At 36.6% G+C, this 16,872-nt stretch overlaps 1 protein-coding gene across 2 annotated transcripts in view; it reads left to right on the top strand.

Moving 5' to 3' along the window:
- NKAIN2 (sodium/potassium transporting ATPase interacting 2) overlaps positions 1–16,872 on the top strand; it is a 533,456-nt gene that overhangs the window by 54,182 nt on the left and 462,402 nt on the right. The window contains exon 1 of one of the 2 annotated variants that reach the window (XM_066547061.1): positions 8,432–8,481. The exons of the other annotated variant lie outside the window; for it this stretch is intronic. Within the exon in view, the coding sequence (XP_066403158.1) occupies positions 8,461–8,481 (21 nt within the window). The 5' untranslated portion in view covers positions 8,432–8,460. Of the gene's footprint in view, positions 1–8,431; positions 8,482–16,872 lie in introns of those variants that run through there. 2 annotated transcript variants of the gene reach the window in all.

The following is a 16,872-nucleotide window of genomic DNA, read 5'->3' as shown; positions in this document are numbered from 1 at the left end:
GGCTGAAGTATGTCTCGTTTGGTGAGTGGCAGTAGGGCTTTATCGTCTCAGTTGCTGAAAGTGTTTTGAAGTACAGCCTTAATCATAAAAGCAATACTAATGTTTTGTGACAAATTTGGAGTTGATTAAATGTTTATTTACTTTTCAGGACACACAAAGAAGCTGTGTAAGTGGCTATTATTTATCCCAAAGGTCTCAAAAGGTACAGCAATCACAGGAAAGCAAAAAAAAAGAAAATGCTAGATGAAAAAGGCAGAGGCAGTTTCAGCCTTCCTCTAGTATTTCCTATCCTTCCTTTCGTTCCTCTGTTGCTTTCTTTTTTTAGCCTCTTTTCAGCGATATCTCTATACTCATACCTGGTAATTTCTAGCAGTATTTCCTCATTCTTTTGCTTTCAATAGCCCTGTTTCAGTTCAGACAGTACAGATTGCTTAGTTTTGGGATGGAACTTCAAGCATGACAACTGGCAGAATTTAAACTCTATCATTGAACTGCCTCCTTTATGAAGTATATCACCTATAAAAGAGCTAAAGAATATATGAGAGGGTACTGATTATTATTATTATTTATTCACTTGGTTTATTATTTCATAGGCACCCTTCTGTGCCATTCAGAAAGCAGCTGTCAGACTAAATAAAAATACATGATAAGGAAGCCCTCATCTTTTTAATTGATATTAATCTAGTTGCATCCAGCCATAAAATGCTCACCATTGATGATATGGCAAATAATGTGACTGCAATTAGTTAGCAATTCAATGTGCCTTTCAGAAAACAGTCTCCAAACCTTCCTGAAAATAACACCCTTCTGCCAAAATGATTTTTTTTTGAGACATGTGCAACTACTAGGTTTTAGAGTCTCTTCAGATCTGAATTCTGAAAATTTTTTATGCTCTTTCTGAAGTTAATGCAGAAGCCTTGGTGGGTGAGGCAACGGATGCTGTTTTCAAGGGGAAATAAATAAGAGTGAATATAGATAAATATCCTAGCTTATAGAAGCTCTTCTGAAAACATTACTGAGGGGAATGTTTACACCCTTTGTTTTTAGCTTTTGCCAGTCTGACAAATGGATTGTCCTGAAGAGTGGTATTCACTGTAGAACTAAATAACTTGCTTCACATTATTTTAAATGTTCCCATGTATATTGTAATGTTCCCATAATTTTAATGTAGTCTTCTGTTTGTGTTTCTATTTTTTTTTTTTAGTATTTTGTGATAAAAAGGAACATTTTATTACAATTATTCACTAAATTTTAAGCCACAAATGGTAATCAGGCCATTACTGCACTACATGACATACTTAAGTGATTTTGGAGCATCCTTTGGTAAAGTCTTCTTCTCTGCTTCTGGCTACAGATGTCAGATTGACTGTTCAGGTTATTCTTCCAGCACTAGATCCATTACAGTCAGGATTCAAGTGTCCTCAGCCACTTTGCAACCCTACAGAAATTATTTGATCTGGATGAACACAGATTATTTGCTGCATGTTTTGCTATATTCAGGTGGAAAAAAACAAACCCTAAAATATAGCAACAAAGCTAAGATTAAAAGCTTCAGCTGAGAAGAGCACTGAGGTAAGTGGAGTGTGACTACCTCTAGTTAGCTTACTTCTGTTTCCCCACCAACCCACCACCTACCTTTCTGTGGTGCAAACAGCCTTGTCATTGCTGTTGACATAAGCAACAGTATATCATTTCCAACCTGGTGCATCTGGATTTAGATTGTTGGATGACTATCATTACCCTTATTCCTTTTTTTTCTCACCTGAGTCACTTTGACTGGTGGGAACCATAGTGAAACATGAAGGCAAAGCTGTCATTCACCTGTTGTGGCAGCAGATGGGCCCCTCCCAAGCTCTTACTGAAGGGTCAAATGAAATTGTTCCCTTTCTAATTTTTATTTTACTGTGCTTGAGGTACCAGTGGGAAATGAGACATTCCACAAAATGACTCAGACACACAGTTCTCAGTGTGTGTAAAGATCAATCCCAGTTTTACAGCTGGTTCCCTATCTCCCATCAGGTTCTAACAGACCAACAGCAGGATGCAGCTGATTCACCTGGTGGGTAAGAGCCTGATACATTTTAGGCTGGTATAGGAGCTTGGCTTCTGGTTATCTCATGGCTTTTGTGCATGTTCAAGGTACCTGCCTTGTCCAGTATGCTTCAGGGGCACTCTGGTGCTTGAAGTAACCCCAGATATTTTGTTGCTGCATTGACTGGGGTACTTGAAAGTATGCTTAATTACTGATTTTGCCTTGACTGAAGACCATTTCTTCTCTACTCTCATAAGGCGGAAATACCATTTGATTACTGCTTAATCTCAGTTAATTTATGTGGTGGTATATCTCTACTACAAAAGATTTGGAATTTTTACTGGGAAACTCTAGTCTTTTTTCATCAATAAGCTTTTGCAGCGGAGTGAATATATTTTCATATTCCCAGTACCCTCTAAGATTTCTTGGGCTCTTGGTTTCTGGTACCTCTAGAATCATGTAATGTTGTTCTGTTGAATCAACTAAAGATGGTTTAGTCTATGTATTTCTTCTAAGTTCTCATTTACTTAATTGTGGTTGTGCACATAAGAGAATATAAGGCTTCCCTTGATTTGCTAAATTTATCTTTATGGAGAAGTGAATGACCTTTATTAATGTGGTACTATTGCACATTTTTCCTTTTCAAGAAGTTTCTTTGAAAGTAAAGTTGCAGGTGTAGTATATTACTGTGACTAGGCATAATGAGATATCACTTAAGGAAAAAATTATTTTTAGTTGTCACCTACTGGTCCCTACCTTTAGTGTAAGTACTCTCTATGGAATAACATGAGAATATTTTTGAGCAAAACCTTAGAAATTTTTTAATATCTTTGCCTAAAGGCTATTTCTATTAGGTATATCAAAATTATGTGTAATTTATAGAAGCTAGCTTCTCTCTTTAATAACTATTTTTGCCTATAGGATTTTCAGCACTTTTACATACTTCTTAAATTTATTGATTCATTTGATCAATCCTGATCAATTCCTCTGAATCCTCTGGAAGTCAGAGATAATTAAAAATATTTGAAAGTGTTTGTTTACTTCAGTGATCTTTTGAACTGTAGAATGAATACAGTGCTTATGCAAGAAAAAAAAATCTGATTATGAATCTAATGAGGATTAAGTGCTTCTAAAAGGCAAGTAATGGATAGCCACAGTATGACTTCTTAACAACAATGGATAAGTGTAACAACCAGCTTCATTTCTGTGAGTTTTCAACTATTGAAAGCAATGAGATATTTTCCATCTTTTGTGTAATACAGTGTCCTTGGGTGGAAAAAAGAAAATATGGAAATGGAAGATATTTTAAATCTAAAAGCATGAGCTTTCACTAGGTCAGTGAAACTGTAGCACAAAATTGACTGTAGTGACTTCATATAGAGTGCATTTAAGGGCTCAAAAGTGTGAAACTTTACTGCTTTTATTTTTTTCCCTTGAGATGTAAATAAAAGCTGTTTGCTAATTCATTTGGGCATTGTTTTTTCATTGGTTTCGAAACATTTGGGTGTTTTGTTTTATTTTGGTTCTCTTGAGTATATTGGGGGAGTATGGGTGGGGAGAGTTGGGTTTTTTTCCTCTGTAGGAATAGGTAATAGATGCAAAAGAGTATTGTTTATTTTGTAAAGCAGAGCTCCTTCCATGTCCTGCATGGTCCATTCAATGATCTATTTTGTGTTACCAATTTGGATTAAGAATGTGAGAAAAAAAGCTACAATGTAAGATTTACATTAGAATGTTTCCTTTTCTGCTAATTTCCCAAGTTTGCATAGATGAAAAAATCTCTTTCTGAGGACAAGTGAAAGGACCAGAATGTTGATTTTATTGGAGTAACTGCTCTGGTTGAAGACAAATGTATTTGATTTTTTTCTTTTTTTTTTGACTCGAGTAATGTGTATTTATTTTAGATTTATTTGACACTTTAAAGAGCACCCATCCAGGGTTAGAAATGCCTTTGACATTTGTGGAAAATACAACTGTATTCTAGGCAATTGTTAATTTTTTTTCCATAATTATAGAGGCTAGGACTCAGCAAAGCATGTATATAACTAAAACCACACACTTAAATGCTCTGATGAATAGGCCAGCTCAGCTATGTCATGGTGGTGAGGAAGAATGAAATGGAAAGGTCATGGTCTCTTCTCTGTTTGAGTCAATCTGCCTGGGCAAAGACACCAGAAATTGGATACATTTTGCTATGTTGATGTGGGGCTAGCAGAGCCAGATTTTCCTTAGCTCTCTCAGAACTTCATCAGAGAGATGTGAAAAGACACATGGCAGAAACACATCAGCCTGCAGCACGTCCTGGGACACTGTGGTATCTCGGGAAAATGAGAGAAAGAAGGAGGAAAAGACCTAATGTGATTTGTGAGAGCTAAGGAGCTGAGCCTGACCAGGGAGTGGCAAAGGCTATCCTTACCTTAAGCATTGCTCAAACAAATGCAGAGTTAGACTATTCAAAGGTAACAAAATGTGTATCACTTTTTTTTTCCCCTGGTTGATTTATTGGGAAGAGATTCTGCACTCCAGTTAAACTGATGGATTCTTGAGACCAGTTTACTGCTTCAAGAGCCTTTGTTCCAGTAGTCTTACTTAGATGAATGGCCCAATAAAAAAGGGGAGGAAAAATTTTCCCAGTAATATTCCCTGTAGATCTTGGATTTTCTTAGTGACCTACATATCTTTTTCCACTACTTTATGCTTTTATTATATATATATAAACATGGGAATTCAGGCCTCCTCCTAAATAAAAAACAAAAGAGTAAATGTACTAAGTGTCATGTTGCAGCTGTGTGAGGGATTAAAGTGAGGTGTAGGATCACCAAAATTATAATTTTTAAGGAGAAAAACACAAGTAGCACTGTTTTAAGTTGCAGCTTAAAACAGTGACCTGAAGCTCTTAAAACTAGCAGCTCTGTATTCACTTCAATCTTTAGATTATGAAAAGCACATGTCTGAATTGTCAGTAACAATCACTAAATAAAGCTTGTCATCTGAAAGTGAGGAATCCACAGATGAATCTCACACTTGTAAAGTAATGAAGCCTTCCACCATATGCTGTCCAAACAGGTGTTGGGTCCCAGCTCTGACCACTTTTAGTCTAGGGGAGGTTAGGGCTTGAAGCAGATGGCTTCTGCTGAATAACTGAACTGAGCACAGGATGTGTCGCAGTGACCCCAAGACTACAGATAAATATGCATCCATGTGGGAGGCTGACATTTGGTTTGGTGCCTCTAACCAGTCTCTGTAGAAAAATAAATAGCTTTGCAATTAAAGAAGGGAAAAGAAAAAGAGACTATAGGATTATGTTCTCATTTTGTTGAGAAATTTTTAGGTCACAGAATCATACAGTAGAGCTGTAGTCCTCCTTGACAGAAAGGAACCCTTTTCAATTTTGTAACTTTTTGAAAGTATGTTTTTAGTATAAAGTTTTACAGGCTTTCAATAATATATTCAGCTTTAGCCCTTTCAAGGAGGAGGAAATAGTGCAGGCTATCCTCAGTTTATAACATTTTGCAAAAGAAAGAAGAGCCAAAAGAAAGACGTGCCTGTTAGGGATCCTTAATACTATTTTCTGTGGGAATTTCATGACTGAAGATTGCTTCAGAGCTGATCAGTTCCTGTTGTGTAATTCTACCTACCCTACGTGTGTGCAGAAACATAACTGGATATTGAAATTCCAGCATGATTCCTAGAAGCTCATTGAAATGGAAGTAACCAATACCTCTAAAATGATAGTGCAAGTAGTTTGTGTTGTTCTGTCACATTGCCAGGAATGTTTCTTAGGAATTAACATAGTGTGTGCCACTATGGACTGAAGCAGACAATAAGGATATATTACTAAGTATTGGAAACAATAAAATGAGAAATTAAAAGAACTATATTGCCTTTAATGTTTTCTTAGAACAAAGATTTTGATAAGGGACAGCCACAAGTAATATTGAGGTTTGGTCATCATCTACTCATCCAACAAATGTAATATAAGAAAGGATTTGAGAAATGGGACTCGGAGCCCTTCAAAGCTTCTATAGCTAGAGAAAAATATGAATGAAAAATAATTATTTGATCTTCTAAAAAACAGAAGTGCATTAAAAATAGTAATGTCCAAAATTAGGATAAAAATTCGAAATTTTTTAGTCTTTTCCACAATATTAGAGTGTTCTTGGTTTGAAATAGAATGAAATCATTCTGTAATATTGTTTCAGTTTTGTGTATTATTGCATTGCTGTAGATAAATTCCCCCGCCTGCCAAACGGTATTTTTTTTAAATCAAAAGTTGAACTTTTCAATCTAAGAAATTAGAAATGAGGTTCTTAGTTACTTTCTGGAGTTTTGAATGTCAAAAGCTGTCTTCAAAAAAACACCCCTTTTCTTTGAAATAAAGTGTTTTATAAAGATATTGTGTAGCACCTAGCTAGATTTGCGAATTTTAGTGTTTTGGAATAAAGCTTTTCTATCTTCATCTTAAAGGACACAGTAGACTGGCTTTATCAGGAAACTCTGCCTCAGGTATTAGTACAACACTTTAATTTGTTAGAAAGCTTAAGGGAACAGGTAACAACTCAAGCAAAGAATCTGAGATGCAGAGAAGTAAATACTGCATACCAAGAAACAAATTCTGAAAATGAATAAGAGATACAAAATTTCTACTACAAGAATTCTTATCTCCAGGCTTTTTCAGTTCAATAAATATAGACAGATGCAGCTTCAATAGTATTGATATTAAAAAATTAAGACAACTGTATTCAAGTACACTGAAAGCCTGAAAGTCATTCCCCTCCTTAAAGAAGATATTGACAAGCAAGAAGAAAAGCCTGCAGTTTTTTAAAATACCTTGAAATGTTGAGGAGACTCCGGCACTGCACTTCCATTGTTCATTTAATGAAATAAGCTGTTGCCTACACATCCATTAGAACATAAAATAGAAATAACATCTTAATTGTTAGGCAGAGTACTAAATAGCATAGTAGAAGCTGGAACAAAGTGAGAGGTTGACTTAAAAGTTTCATGCTTATGTCAATGCTTATTGCCACATGGGGTATATTAACACAAAACTGTTTCCTAGCAGTGTTTCTGCTTGCGTTATTTTTTACTCTTTTTCTTCATCTGGTTGGTTCTGGGTTTTTGTTTTTATTTTTTTTTTCTGGCAGTGGTGTAAGTACTCTTGTAATGCTGCATCACTTTCCTACTGACATTATCTGCTGTTGGAAGTTCGTATGTTGGGAATTATGCATGTTTTCAAGGAGTCACATTGTACACTATTTAGATGTAGATGTAAGCTAATCCCGCCCTGAAAACCTAGCTCTTTAGGTCCCTAAAATAGTCTGTATAACAGACAGCTGCAAGTCCTCCAGAGAGGTACCTATGTGGAAAAAGGAGAGTAGAATTATGCCATTTAATTATATAGAATTGATAGTGGCTACTACCTAACACTTTGCAAGAAGTGTGTTTGTGAAAGTTGCTAAATGGGAAAGTAACTGAGCTCAAGCAGAGGAAGACATTTATAATGAACAGTCTGAAGTAATATGCATGTTTTCTCTGTTTTCTGACAACTTAGTCTCAGTTGATTCTTTCATGGAGATCTGGCTACATCTGTTCTTTCAAGTGAACAACCCAAAACCACTAAAGGTAAAAAGCTCTTGAAACAGAGAAAATTCAAGGCTTATTGATCAAGATGAATTAAAATAAAAGGTTTGACAGCAGATATCTCTTACCCCTTGCAGCCTGCTGTGATTGTTGAGTGAATTCTGTCCTGCTGTGATTCCAGCAACTTTCACCACCTCTCTGAGGAGCAGTGATTTCTGCATTGCCTCTTCTGAACCTCTGTGAAACCTCTGTGCATCTTTTTTATCATCAGCTCTGCAGTTTGGCTTTGAGCCTGTTACTTTGTTTTAGGAGCCTCTTAATCGTCATTTTTGCTGGATGCTCCTAGTTTACTCTGTGTTCTGCCTGCTCTATGCTGCAGTCAAACACATCCACTTCAGGATGATCATCTACTCCCATCTGAGAGGCCCCACACCCCTTCTCAGCAGAAAACATGCAGTGTACATGCTGCAACTGGCAAATGCATAAATCAGGACGGGTGGCTTTAATCAGCCTCCCACTGGCCACCTCAGCAATGGGTTAACATGACAGCACTGCAGGCAGGTGCACTGTCAGTTTGAGAAGCCAGGTGGTACCAGGAGTCAGAATGGTTGTGAGGAGAACTCTTCAGTGGAATTACAGCCTCTTGTTCAGCCCAGAATTTAAGAAGAGGTGGAAAGATGGAGATAATAATAACAAAAAATTAAGGAGACAGATCTGACCTTATAAAAATCTGTTTCCCCTTTGTAATACGAATATAACATAATTTGTTTTAAAGGGGTTCGGCAGTCATTCCTGTGGATTTACTGAGTGTGGGAGGCAAAGCCTGCTGTTTAAAGAAATGGTGGATGATGAATGGCTGCTTCCAGGTAAAATCTTCAGTCCTCAGATGACAGCAGAAAGGACCAGAATGATGTACAGAATCTGTCACTTGGTGATATGCTTCTATTAAATAAACAGAATAGTTCACCTCTCTTTTGAAACATAGCATCTAATAAAATAACTTAAAAGCATCTAAATGTTTTAAGCTTGATTGCTCATTAACATTCATAAAATATTGGGATAAAAAAAGAATAAAACACTGAATAAAAGTAGAGCCAACCAGTAGAATAAAGCAAAGTGTGATGAAAAAGAGATTTGGAGTGAAAAAATTTACAGTTGACCAAAATATGGCTGCCACCTGTCCTTCCAATAAAGGCAAATATATCTTCTCAGTGATGTTACATTAGACTAATGTACCAAGGACTTCAAGACTAAATGATGACATCTGAGTCATTTGGCATATATAAAATAGACTTTGAAATAAGTCACTGTCTTGGAGCAAATATATCTTTGAAAACAAATAATTCTGGCTCAGCATTTATTCTTGATTAGTTCCTTGTGCCCACCTCTGTTCTGTAGCTGTCATGCTATTGTTATAAAAAGGCATGAGTGTGTGTGCCCCACACATGGTGTGTAGATAAAGCAGAGGCACATGATTCACAAAAGAGAAAAGGGACTTACTGACTTTGTAAAAATCGATGTGAAAGTGAGTGGGTCACTTTTAGCCATTTGAGAGTTCTGACTTTGTAAGTAGGTCACAGCATTGTAATATTCACGTATTACAATGAACTTAATTACATGCAAGAGCAGGATTGTAAGGAAAGGATTTTAACTGTAGCTTCTGGATCTGCATTGAGTTCTATGAGCAGAAAAACAGATGATTGATTTCCTTTCTTATTTTCTTTTGTAAAGAAGCCAAAATCATTTTATCCAAAGTTGTTTTACTTGGATGTATAGACTGCAGCTACCATTTTATAATGCTTAATCTTAATGGTTAAGTGGAGGGTGTTTTGTTGAATTTATGTGTGTATAGTTGGTTTTGCTTTCTGAAAAGCAAATGGAAGTAATTTGAGAGAAAGAAGATTACGGAGAGAACCTGACCTGGACTTTACTCAAAACCACAAACCTTGTGGAGAAGATAAAATCTGTGCTTTGAAAGATCTTGCTTTAAAATATAAAGCTTTCTCCCACACTGATGTCAGCAATGAAGAGCTTATTTCACAGAGGTTTCTGCTTTTAATTGTAGAGCACTACATCAAATTCCAGAAGATAAATGAACATGGAACGAATTTGTACTGGCTCTGTCAATAACTAATCTGACATCAGCATTTTAGCTCGTGGACAAAGGCGGCTTTGAGATCAGGAGAAGACTCTGTAAGAGCCTTTTCTTTGTGTTTAATTTAAATGTTAAATTTCTATCAGCTCAAGCTCTGTTATTAGTTAAAAAAAAAAAAAAGAAGAAGAAAAGAAGCTGATGTTTGCTTCTTTTCCAGAATGTGCACACATGCTGTTTTACTGAGACCTTTACAAGCTGTTGTTGGCTAGCCATACACTCCCGAGGCTGTTTTATTATTGTTCAGTCTTTCTACAGAAAACAAAATATAGCAACTTATGCCATGACATTTTGTGACATTTCCAGATATGAACATCTGGGAAGTTTAGTGTGACAGTGACAGCAAAGCTGACAATGATTTTCCAGTGCCACATACAGCCTGGGCATCTGCAGTCATTGCCTTTTCATTTTATTTTCCTCTCCCTCCCTCCCTCCTTATCCCACCTAAATGCTTAATGCAGCCTTTCTCTGTTTTGGCCTTGAAGATAGAATAATATCCCACATTTATTTCAAAGCTGTACATAGAACATTGTACATCAAGTGCATCACAAATCGGTTCAGAGCAAAAGGGAAGAAGCTTTCCAGCTAGCAAGAGGAAGCACAGCTGCACAAGTTGCTCTAATTGCAGACATTGGGTGGATTTGATCATCAGATGTCTACTCTGCATAAAATCGAAGTTAAACAGCTAAACATTAATTACTTCTATTATTGCGTTTAGATATTGAGATAAAAGGGGGGAAAAACACAACAACCTACACATCTTGGGTAGTAAGCCAAAGCAAGAGAAGGGGGGAAAAAAAAGGAAAAAAATCATTGAATAGTTGTTGCATTTGAAATGAAAAATATCTTGTTTGTGTGACAAAAGGTGCACTGGAGGAAGGTAAAATTTTATAAACGACCCAAAGTACAGCACTAATATGCTTAGTTAATAAAATAATATAAAACAAATAAAGGTACATTGTAGCTGTCTAAAGGAATTGCTGTGACCTAATGGTGTGAGGCACAAACACTTAGTCAACATGTTCTTATGTCAATTTCATTTTCAATTTATATTATTTATTTGCTTTTTTTCTAGTCTTAGACATCTACAGAAATTGTGTTTTTTAAGGGATATTCTCTCTGTTGCTTTGAGAGACAGTACTGGGTAGCATTACTAAGAATAAGAATTGCATAATCTGTCTGGTGTGTTGCAACACTTTCAGCCACAAGACCCTATTAAAGCCTCAAAAATTGTTACAACAAGCCTTTAAAATTACATACTATGTTTTAAAGATAATTTCAAGAAATAATAACTCAAATAACTCTCTATCTTAAAAAAATATTCAACTGGAAGATTTAGTATCCACCAAAAGTTTTATGCTGTACAAAGCTGTACAGTAACAGGGTAACAGCAAAATCATTTACCTGTAATTACTGATAGTGGAGTCACTGTTCCTGGAGGTGGATGTGGTACTTAGTGTCATGGTCTAGTGGTCTTGGGTCATAGGTTGGACTCAATGATCTCAAACATCTTTTCAAACCTAGCTGATTCTGTGATTTTTGTTTGGATTTACTGCAGTCAAACACTGTTCTATGTTTGGCTGTGTTTAGACACAACAGCCTTACATTTTTTTCTGTAATTAGTAGCCTTGAAATATTCATAGTGTTACTTTAAAAAAAAGGGCTAAGATGAAGAAAAATATAAGATAATAAGGGCAACAAGTAATTTTCTTCACTGAGCACTTTTTTCATATCCTCTAGGAAAATTTATACTCACTCTTTTACAGAATTGCTTTATTGGAAGAATAGAAACACCATATCTAATTCAGTCCACATCTCTGTCCCAGACTGGACAGTACTCCTAGAGAGAGTATGAGCTTTTTTGGATGGAAAATTGTCTTCCTAGCCTTTATTAACAGATACCCCCTAAAACACAAGGTTTTACCTTCCTTGTCTTCCTTGGAAGATACTTTTTTTGTAAAAATCTTCCTAATAAACTTATTTATTAGAGTATTTCCTGAAGGCAGATGCTGAAGTGCCAAGGCTATAACCTGTCAATTAAAAACCAGAGAATTGAAATATTGGACCCATGGAGTAATTCCTTGCTCAGACCAGGGAAGCTGGGGCTCCTGAAGGGTGTTTCCATGCTGCTTGCTGGTGAATGTTTGCCTGGCCAAGAGACAGCAATGACTTCCAATAGATAGATGATTTTCTGCTTTCCCCTAGAAATATATATAATGAGTCAGAGAGAACGTCTGGGTTTTATAGACTGCCATTAGCAGTTGTCATTTCAGCCCAAGACAATTCTGATTGAAAGAAAGTAATTTCCTGAATATATTAAAATAAAGGAGACTGTTATAACCTTAACAGGAAAATAGTGTGATGAATCAGATTCCACAAAGGGTTTCTTTTTCACCTCTTCCCCCTTTCCATCCTCTCCTCTTCCCCCAGGTTTCTCTTCATTGTAAACTCCCAGGCATCTTCCATTTACTCTTCAGGATCTTTGTTTTATTGTGCTTTGCCCCTTTTCTGTCCTCCTGAAAACCTAAGCAAATTGATAGAGCAAAGCACAAATACAGTGCCAACAGCTTACAGAGACCTTTCCTTAGAAAACAGCAGGCAGTAGACTTGGATTTTCTGCTTCACAGTACGGGGATGCAGCAAATACGACCAGCTGTTCCATGGAGAGTTTTGGCTCAGTGAAACCATTTTGTACAATGATGCTCTGGCCTGGCCCCAAACTTTCTGTTTCCTAAGCTCCTTATGCAACATACTGGAGAGGTCAGTTGGCTGAGGGAGGCAGTGTCCCACTTACCCCCACCCCAGCCCCAGGCGTCTCCTCTGCAGTTTGAGCCACATGTGGAGAAGAAATATTCTTCCTGTTGCTTTCTGTTGCTTTTGGCCCCCATGCACCAGTATCAGCAAACACAAGGTTCTTTGTGTCCTCTTCCTTGCCTAGTGGTTGGTTTATAGTGTTGCATCATCCAAAACACCTACTCTGCATTTTTGGCTTGGTTAAGTGACCCCCTGTTCACCCTGACCTTTTCTTGCTTCTCTTGTGGCAGGAATAGCAAATTTAGTCCTGTCCACAACAGCTCTTTTTTCTCCATTCTTAAGCATTTCTCCTGAAATTTTCACCTTTTTGAACGGGCAACTTCTTTGCAGCTTCTCTAATGATATTACTGCTCTTACATCTTTTTTCATCTCCATTAATGGCAAAAATCTGTCCATAGATTTTTTTTTAAGTTAAACTCTGAATTAGTTCTCAAATTGTTTCTCAGGTTTGTGTGAATGTTGCTACAAATACTCAGCTTTCTTCCATGCGACTCCTGTGCTGTAGTGTGACTGCAGACGAGTTTGTGAATGTACATTGCTGTAAGTTTAAAAAATCCTAATGAATTATTTGAGCACTGAATATTACCATCGCCTTGTGTGGGTATTATTGATGCCCATGGGTGACCAGGCTGTCGTGCCACTGGCACAGACACAGTTTAAAATCACCTTAAACCGTGTAAGAAGTTGCCATCCAAGGAAGAGCCAGGGCTGATGATATACCAGAATTGAATCTGAAAGTAGGAAATCTTGTGAAATAGGAAATACCTTAAGCACTCTGGTGATGGAATCCCAGCCAATCTGTTTCAAATGGACTGTGGAAATTTTTGGGGTTAATGAAAATAGAAAGCGTAGAGGATATTTTGGCATCTAATGGAATCTGAAAGAGAGAAGGTTCACTAATCACCTTTTTGTTACCCCTTCAGGATGCTGGGCACAGTATTTTACATTACTTCCACTCTTCAACTCAACTCTGTGCCTCGCTTTTGAGGCTCCCATAGACTTTTGGATTTAACTTGATTCTCCCTCCCTACCTCAAATAAGAAAACCCACACAGACTTGTACTAGAAGTGGGAATTGCATCCCATTGCTTATAAACCTATATAGATTGTGAAGGATATATTAAGATAGTTTAGTTAAAAACTTGAATGTGAATTTTGCAAACAATTTAACAAAATACATTATAAGAACACATGAATACTAAAAAAATCAGGTAAAGTTAAGAAAAATCATCGGTGGTTTTTCAGGCCGTAGCACAAGGGACAACATGTTAATTTTAGTTTGTGTGCCTGATCTGTCAATACATTTATTGGGGGTTCGAGCTGCCTTACAAAGCCCCTGCTTGGGACTGCACACATACTGTTACACTCTGATTTTCCCTCTGACATGATGCTAGCTTTCAGCCTGAAGCTCAGTATTATTTTATGCCATGTGTTAATTTCCTGCATGAATGCCTTATTTACCTTCATTTAGAGTATGCTGCAGGTGGAAACAGAACAGTACTTACTGGCAATATTTTTGGTGGCAAAACACTGAAGGACAGCTCAGGGTCTTGCATAGCTCCAGGGTATCACACTGTGAAAGCAATTTGGAGGTGTGATTTGTCATTAAGGAGGACTGGTTTCTTAAATACTGGTTCTTCGTAGGACTAACCATAAATACGAAGTTTTGCAGTCTCTTCAAAGGGAACAGATCTAAAAATTTCTGTTCTCCATTCAAAAGCTACTCAAGTCAATGGGAGTCTTTCCTGGAATTTCAGCCGGTGTTTGATTTGGCTCTCAGTAACATTTTGTTTTGTTTGAAAGTGTCTGGTGAAAACAATAGAACTCTTGGGGATAAAGTTACAGATTTGTGTATTAATTGAGTAGGGTTCTCTTACTAAATGCTTACTAGGTATCAGTAGCTGTTCCAGATATTTTTTTCTCTCCTTGTAAGATACAATAGTTACTGCGCATTACTCTGTTTTATTAGCATGTTATATGTATCTATACAATTTATATTAGTTTTCCTATATATCAGGTGCACTGATTTCAGTACTTGTATTTTTAGTGTGTATTCCACAAGGGCAGCTCAATATGCTAATTCATTAAGACTATTTACCCAATGCATCAACCTTTGTAAAAGATCCATTCAGTACTGTACCATGTAGAGGGATCATTCCTTTGCAGAGTTTCTAGGGTTTTTTTCCTTGTTACTTGGGTAGGTTTTGATTTTTGATGTTGTCTTCTAGGGACTTGCACTTTATTGTCTTGGAGGTTTTCTATTTGCTTTGCTCTGCAGTCAATGGATCCTCTGCTAGTGAGCTTCCAAACAATTGAGCTGGCGGTTTTTAAGTTGTAGGGTCTACATTTCTTCAGTTGCATTTAATGACTAAATACACGGCTAAATTTGTTAGGCTGTTTCAGCAATATATCTTAAATTTTTTATTTTTCCATTTTCTCCTTCACTGTTCTCTTCAAGGGCCAATGAAACTGCTTTTCTGTGTTTAAAACTGAATTCAGCAATGGAGGAAGGCTTAACATTTATGTCCGTGTGAGTTTATGCACTTGTGATATTGGCTGGTTATTAGAAACAAATATTCACATGTATATGAATGCATGTATACTATAATTGTGAGAGAGTAGAAAAGGGATGTAGCTAGATGTAAAGTATTTTTTTAAGCTTTTATGTTATGTGCTTCTCTTTACTTCTTCTTCTAGGAGCACAGAAATATGGTTTGTGTTTGCTTTGAGCGCAAATACGGGAGCTGCTTAAATTGCACCCACAAAAACTTCTTATTACCTTTTACATTTCCAGAGCATAAGTAAAAGAAAATTAAAAGCAGAAGGAAATGCTGTTGAAATTAAGCTTATACAATAATAGTACAGTAATACATTTGAGCAGCCTAGAACTTGCTGCCATAAGAAACCAAATGAGTCAGAAATTTAGCACAATTTCTATGGAGGCTCAAGCTTTGGGGCACTTCACATCTAAATTCAGATATAAGAAGCAACTTTACCTATTGAAAGATAATTCCATAATTGCCAATTTCATGGTTTCTTGCCCTTTTCTCTGATGCTGGTCGCTGTCAGAAAGGGTATTGGATGAGGTGAATTGGTCTGAATCACTATGACAATGGCTGTTATTGTGGGGAAAGGATGATTTCTGCTTGTATCTTACCAATAAGAGCACTTCTAACATGTATGCACTAGACTGAGAAACATTCCGTGAAAACTGATAAACATTGTGTTGATTTTAGAATGCACAACTTTAACATGCAAACTGATCAGCCTGTTTTTTATTGGAGAAAATTAAATAATTCTTTGTACCTTTTTAAAAGAAACGTGATTCAGAGTACTGCTCAAGCTAATGAAAGTTCAGGGTTAGTAAATAATGTAGAATACAGGAGGGATGAAGCATTTTAGATGAGCAGCTTATGACCTTTGCAGGAAAACAAATGTGAAACTTCTCCCAAATTTCAAATTTTTACCACAATGATTTTAGATCTATAATTTGGGCTTCTAGGCCATATGGTAATACAAATAATAAACTGTAACAACACTGGTAAATATTATATTTTTTCTTGTTGTTTACTCTTTTCCTAACTTCAGTAGTAGCAGCAGAACTTACAGTCCTTTCAAAGTAGTGACTAGTGCACCAGAGGTGAGTAGATATGCTTCATGGGAAACTTTCCTGCAGCAAGTTACACAGAGGACTTTAGCAGCTTTTTTTTTTTTTTTCTATATTTTCTTCTTCTGTAAAAACATTCTCCACTAGGTGTCCCAAGTACAAGGAATGCAAGATTAATGTCTTCTAGTTTTAAACTTGACTATTTTCCCCAAGTCAAGTATTCCTCATACTATAAACATTTTCTTATATTTTAAGGATTCCTGACTAAGTACTTCTAGAAAATTGATAGCAAAATATGAAAAGGTACTTTAAGTAATCATCTTGATTCCTGCCTCATATCCACTTAAAATTGATCTCCAGGACGTCACCGAGTCATCTATAAACAGCTGCAGAAAGAATTTTGTTAGGGCTGTCCTTGAGACTTAAGAACAAAAATCCATTCAAACCTTATTTTATAATACAAGCTGATCCCCCTACTACACTTTAATCCAAGATAATTTTTGGCATTTCTGAAAATTTCTGAGAAAGAGAACCAAACTTTTCAAAATTTTCCATAAGAATGTGCATCAAACCTCCAGCATGCTGAACATGCTGCACACTTCTCTGCTGTGGAGAAAAGAGCTTTCATTAATGAGGCCTCATTTTGGAACCTGTAAAAATATCTGGCAAGGTCCTTGAATTGTCA

The sequence above is a fragment of the Molothrus aeneus genome, chromosome 3 (assembly GCF_037042795.1).
Source record: "Molothrus aeneus isolate 106 chromosome 3, BPBGC_Maene_1.0, whole genome shotgun sequence".
Taxonomy (NCBI): Eukaryota; Metazoa; Chordata; class Aves; order Passeriformes; family Icteridae; genus Molothrus; species Molothrus aeneus.
Note: the sequence above shows the minus strand (reverse complement) of the source record. Positions and strands in the feature narration are given on the sequence as shown.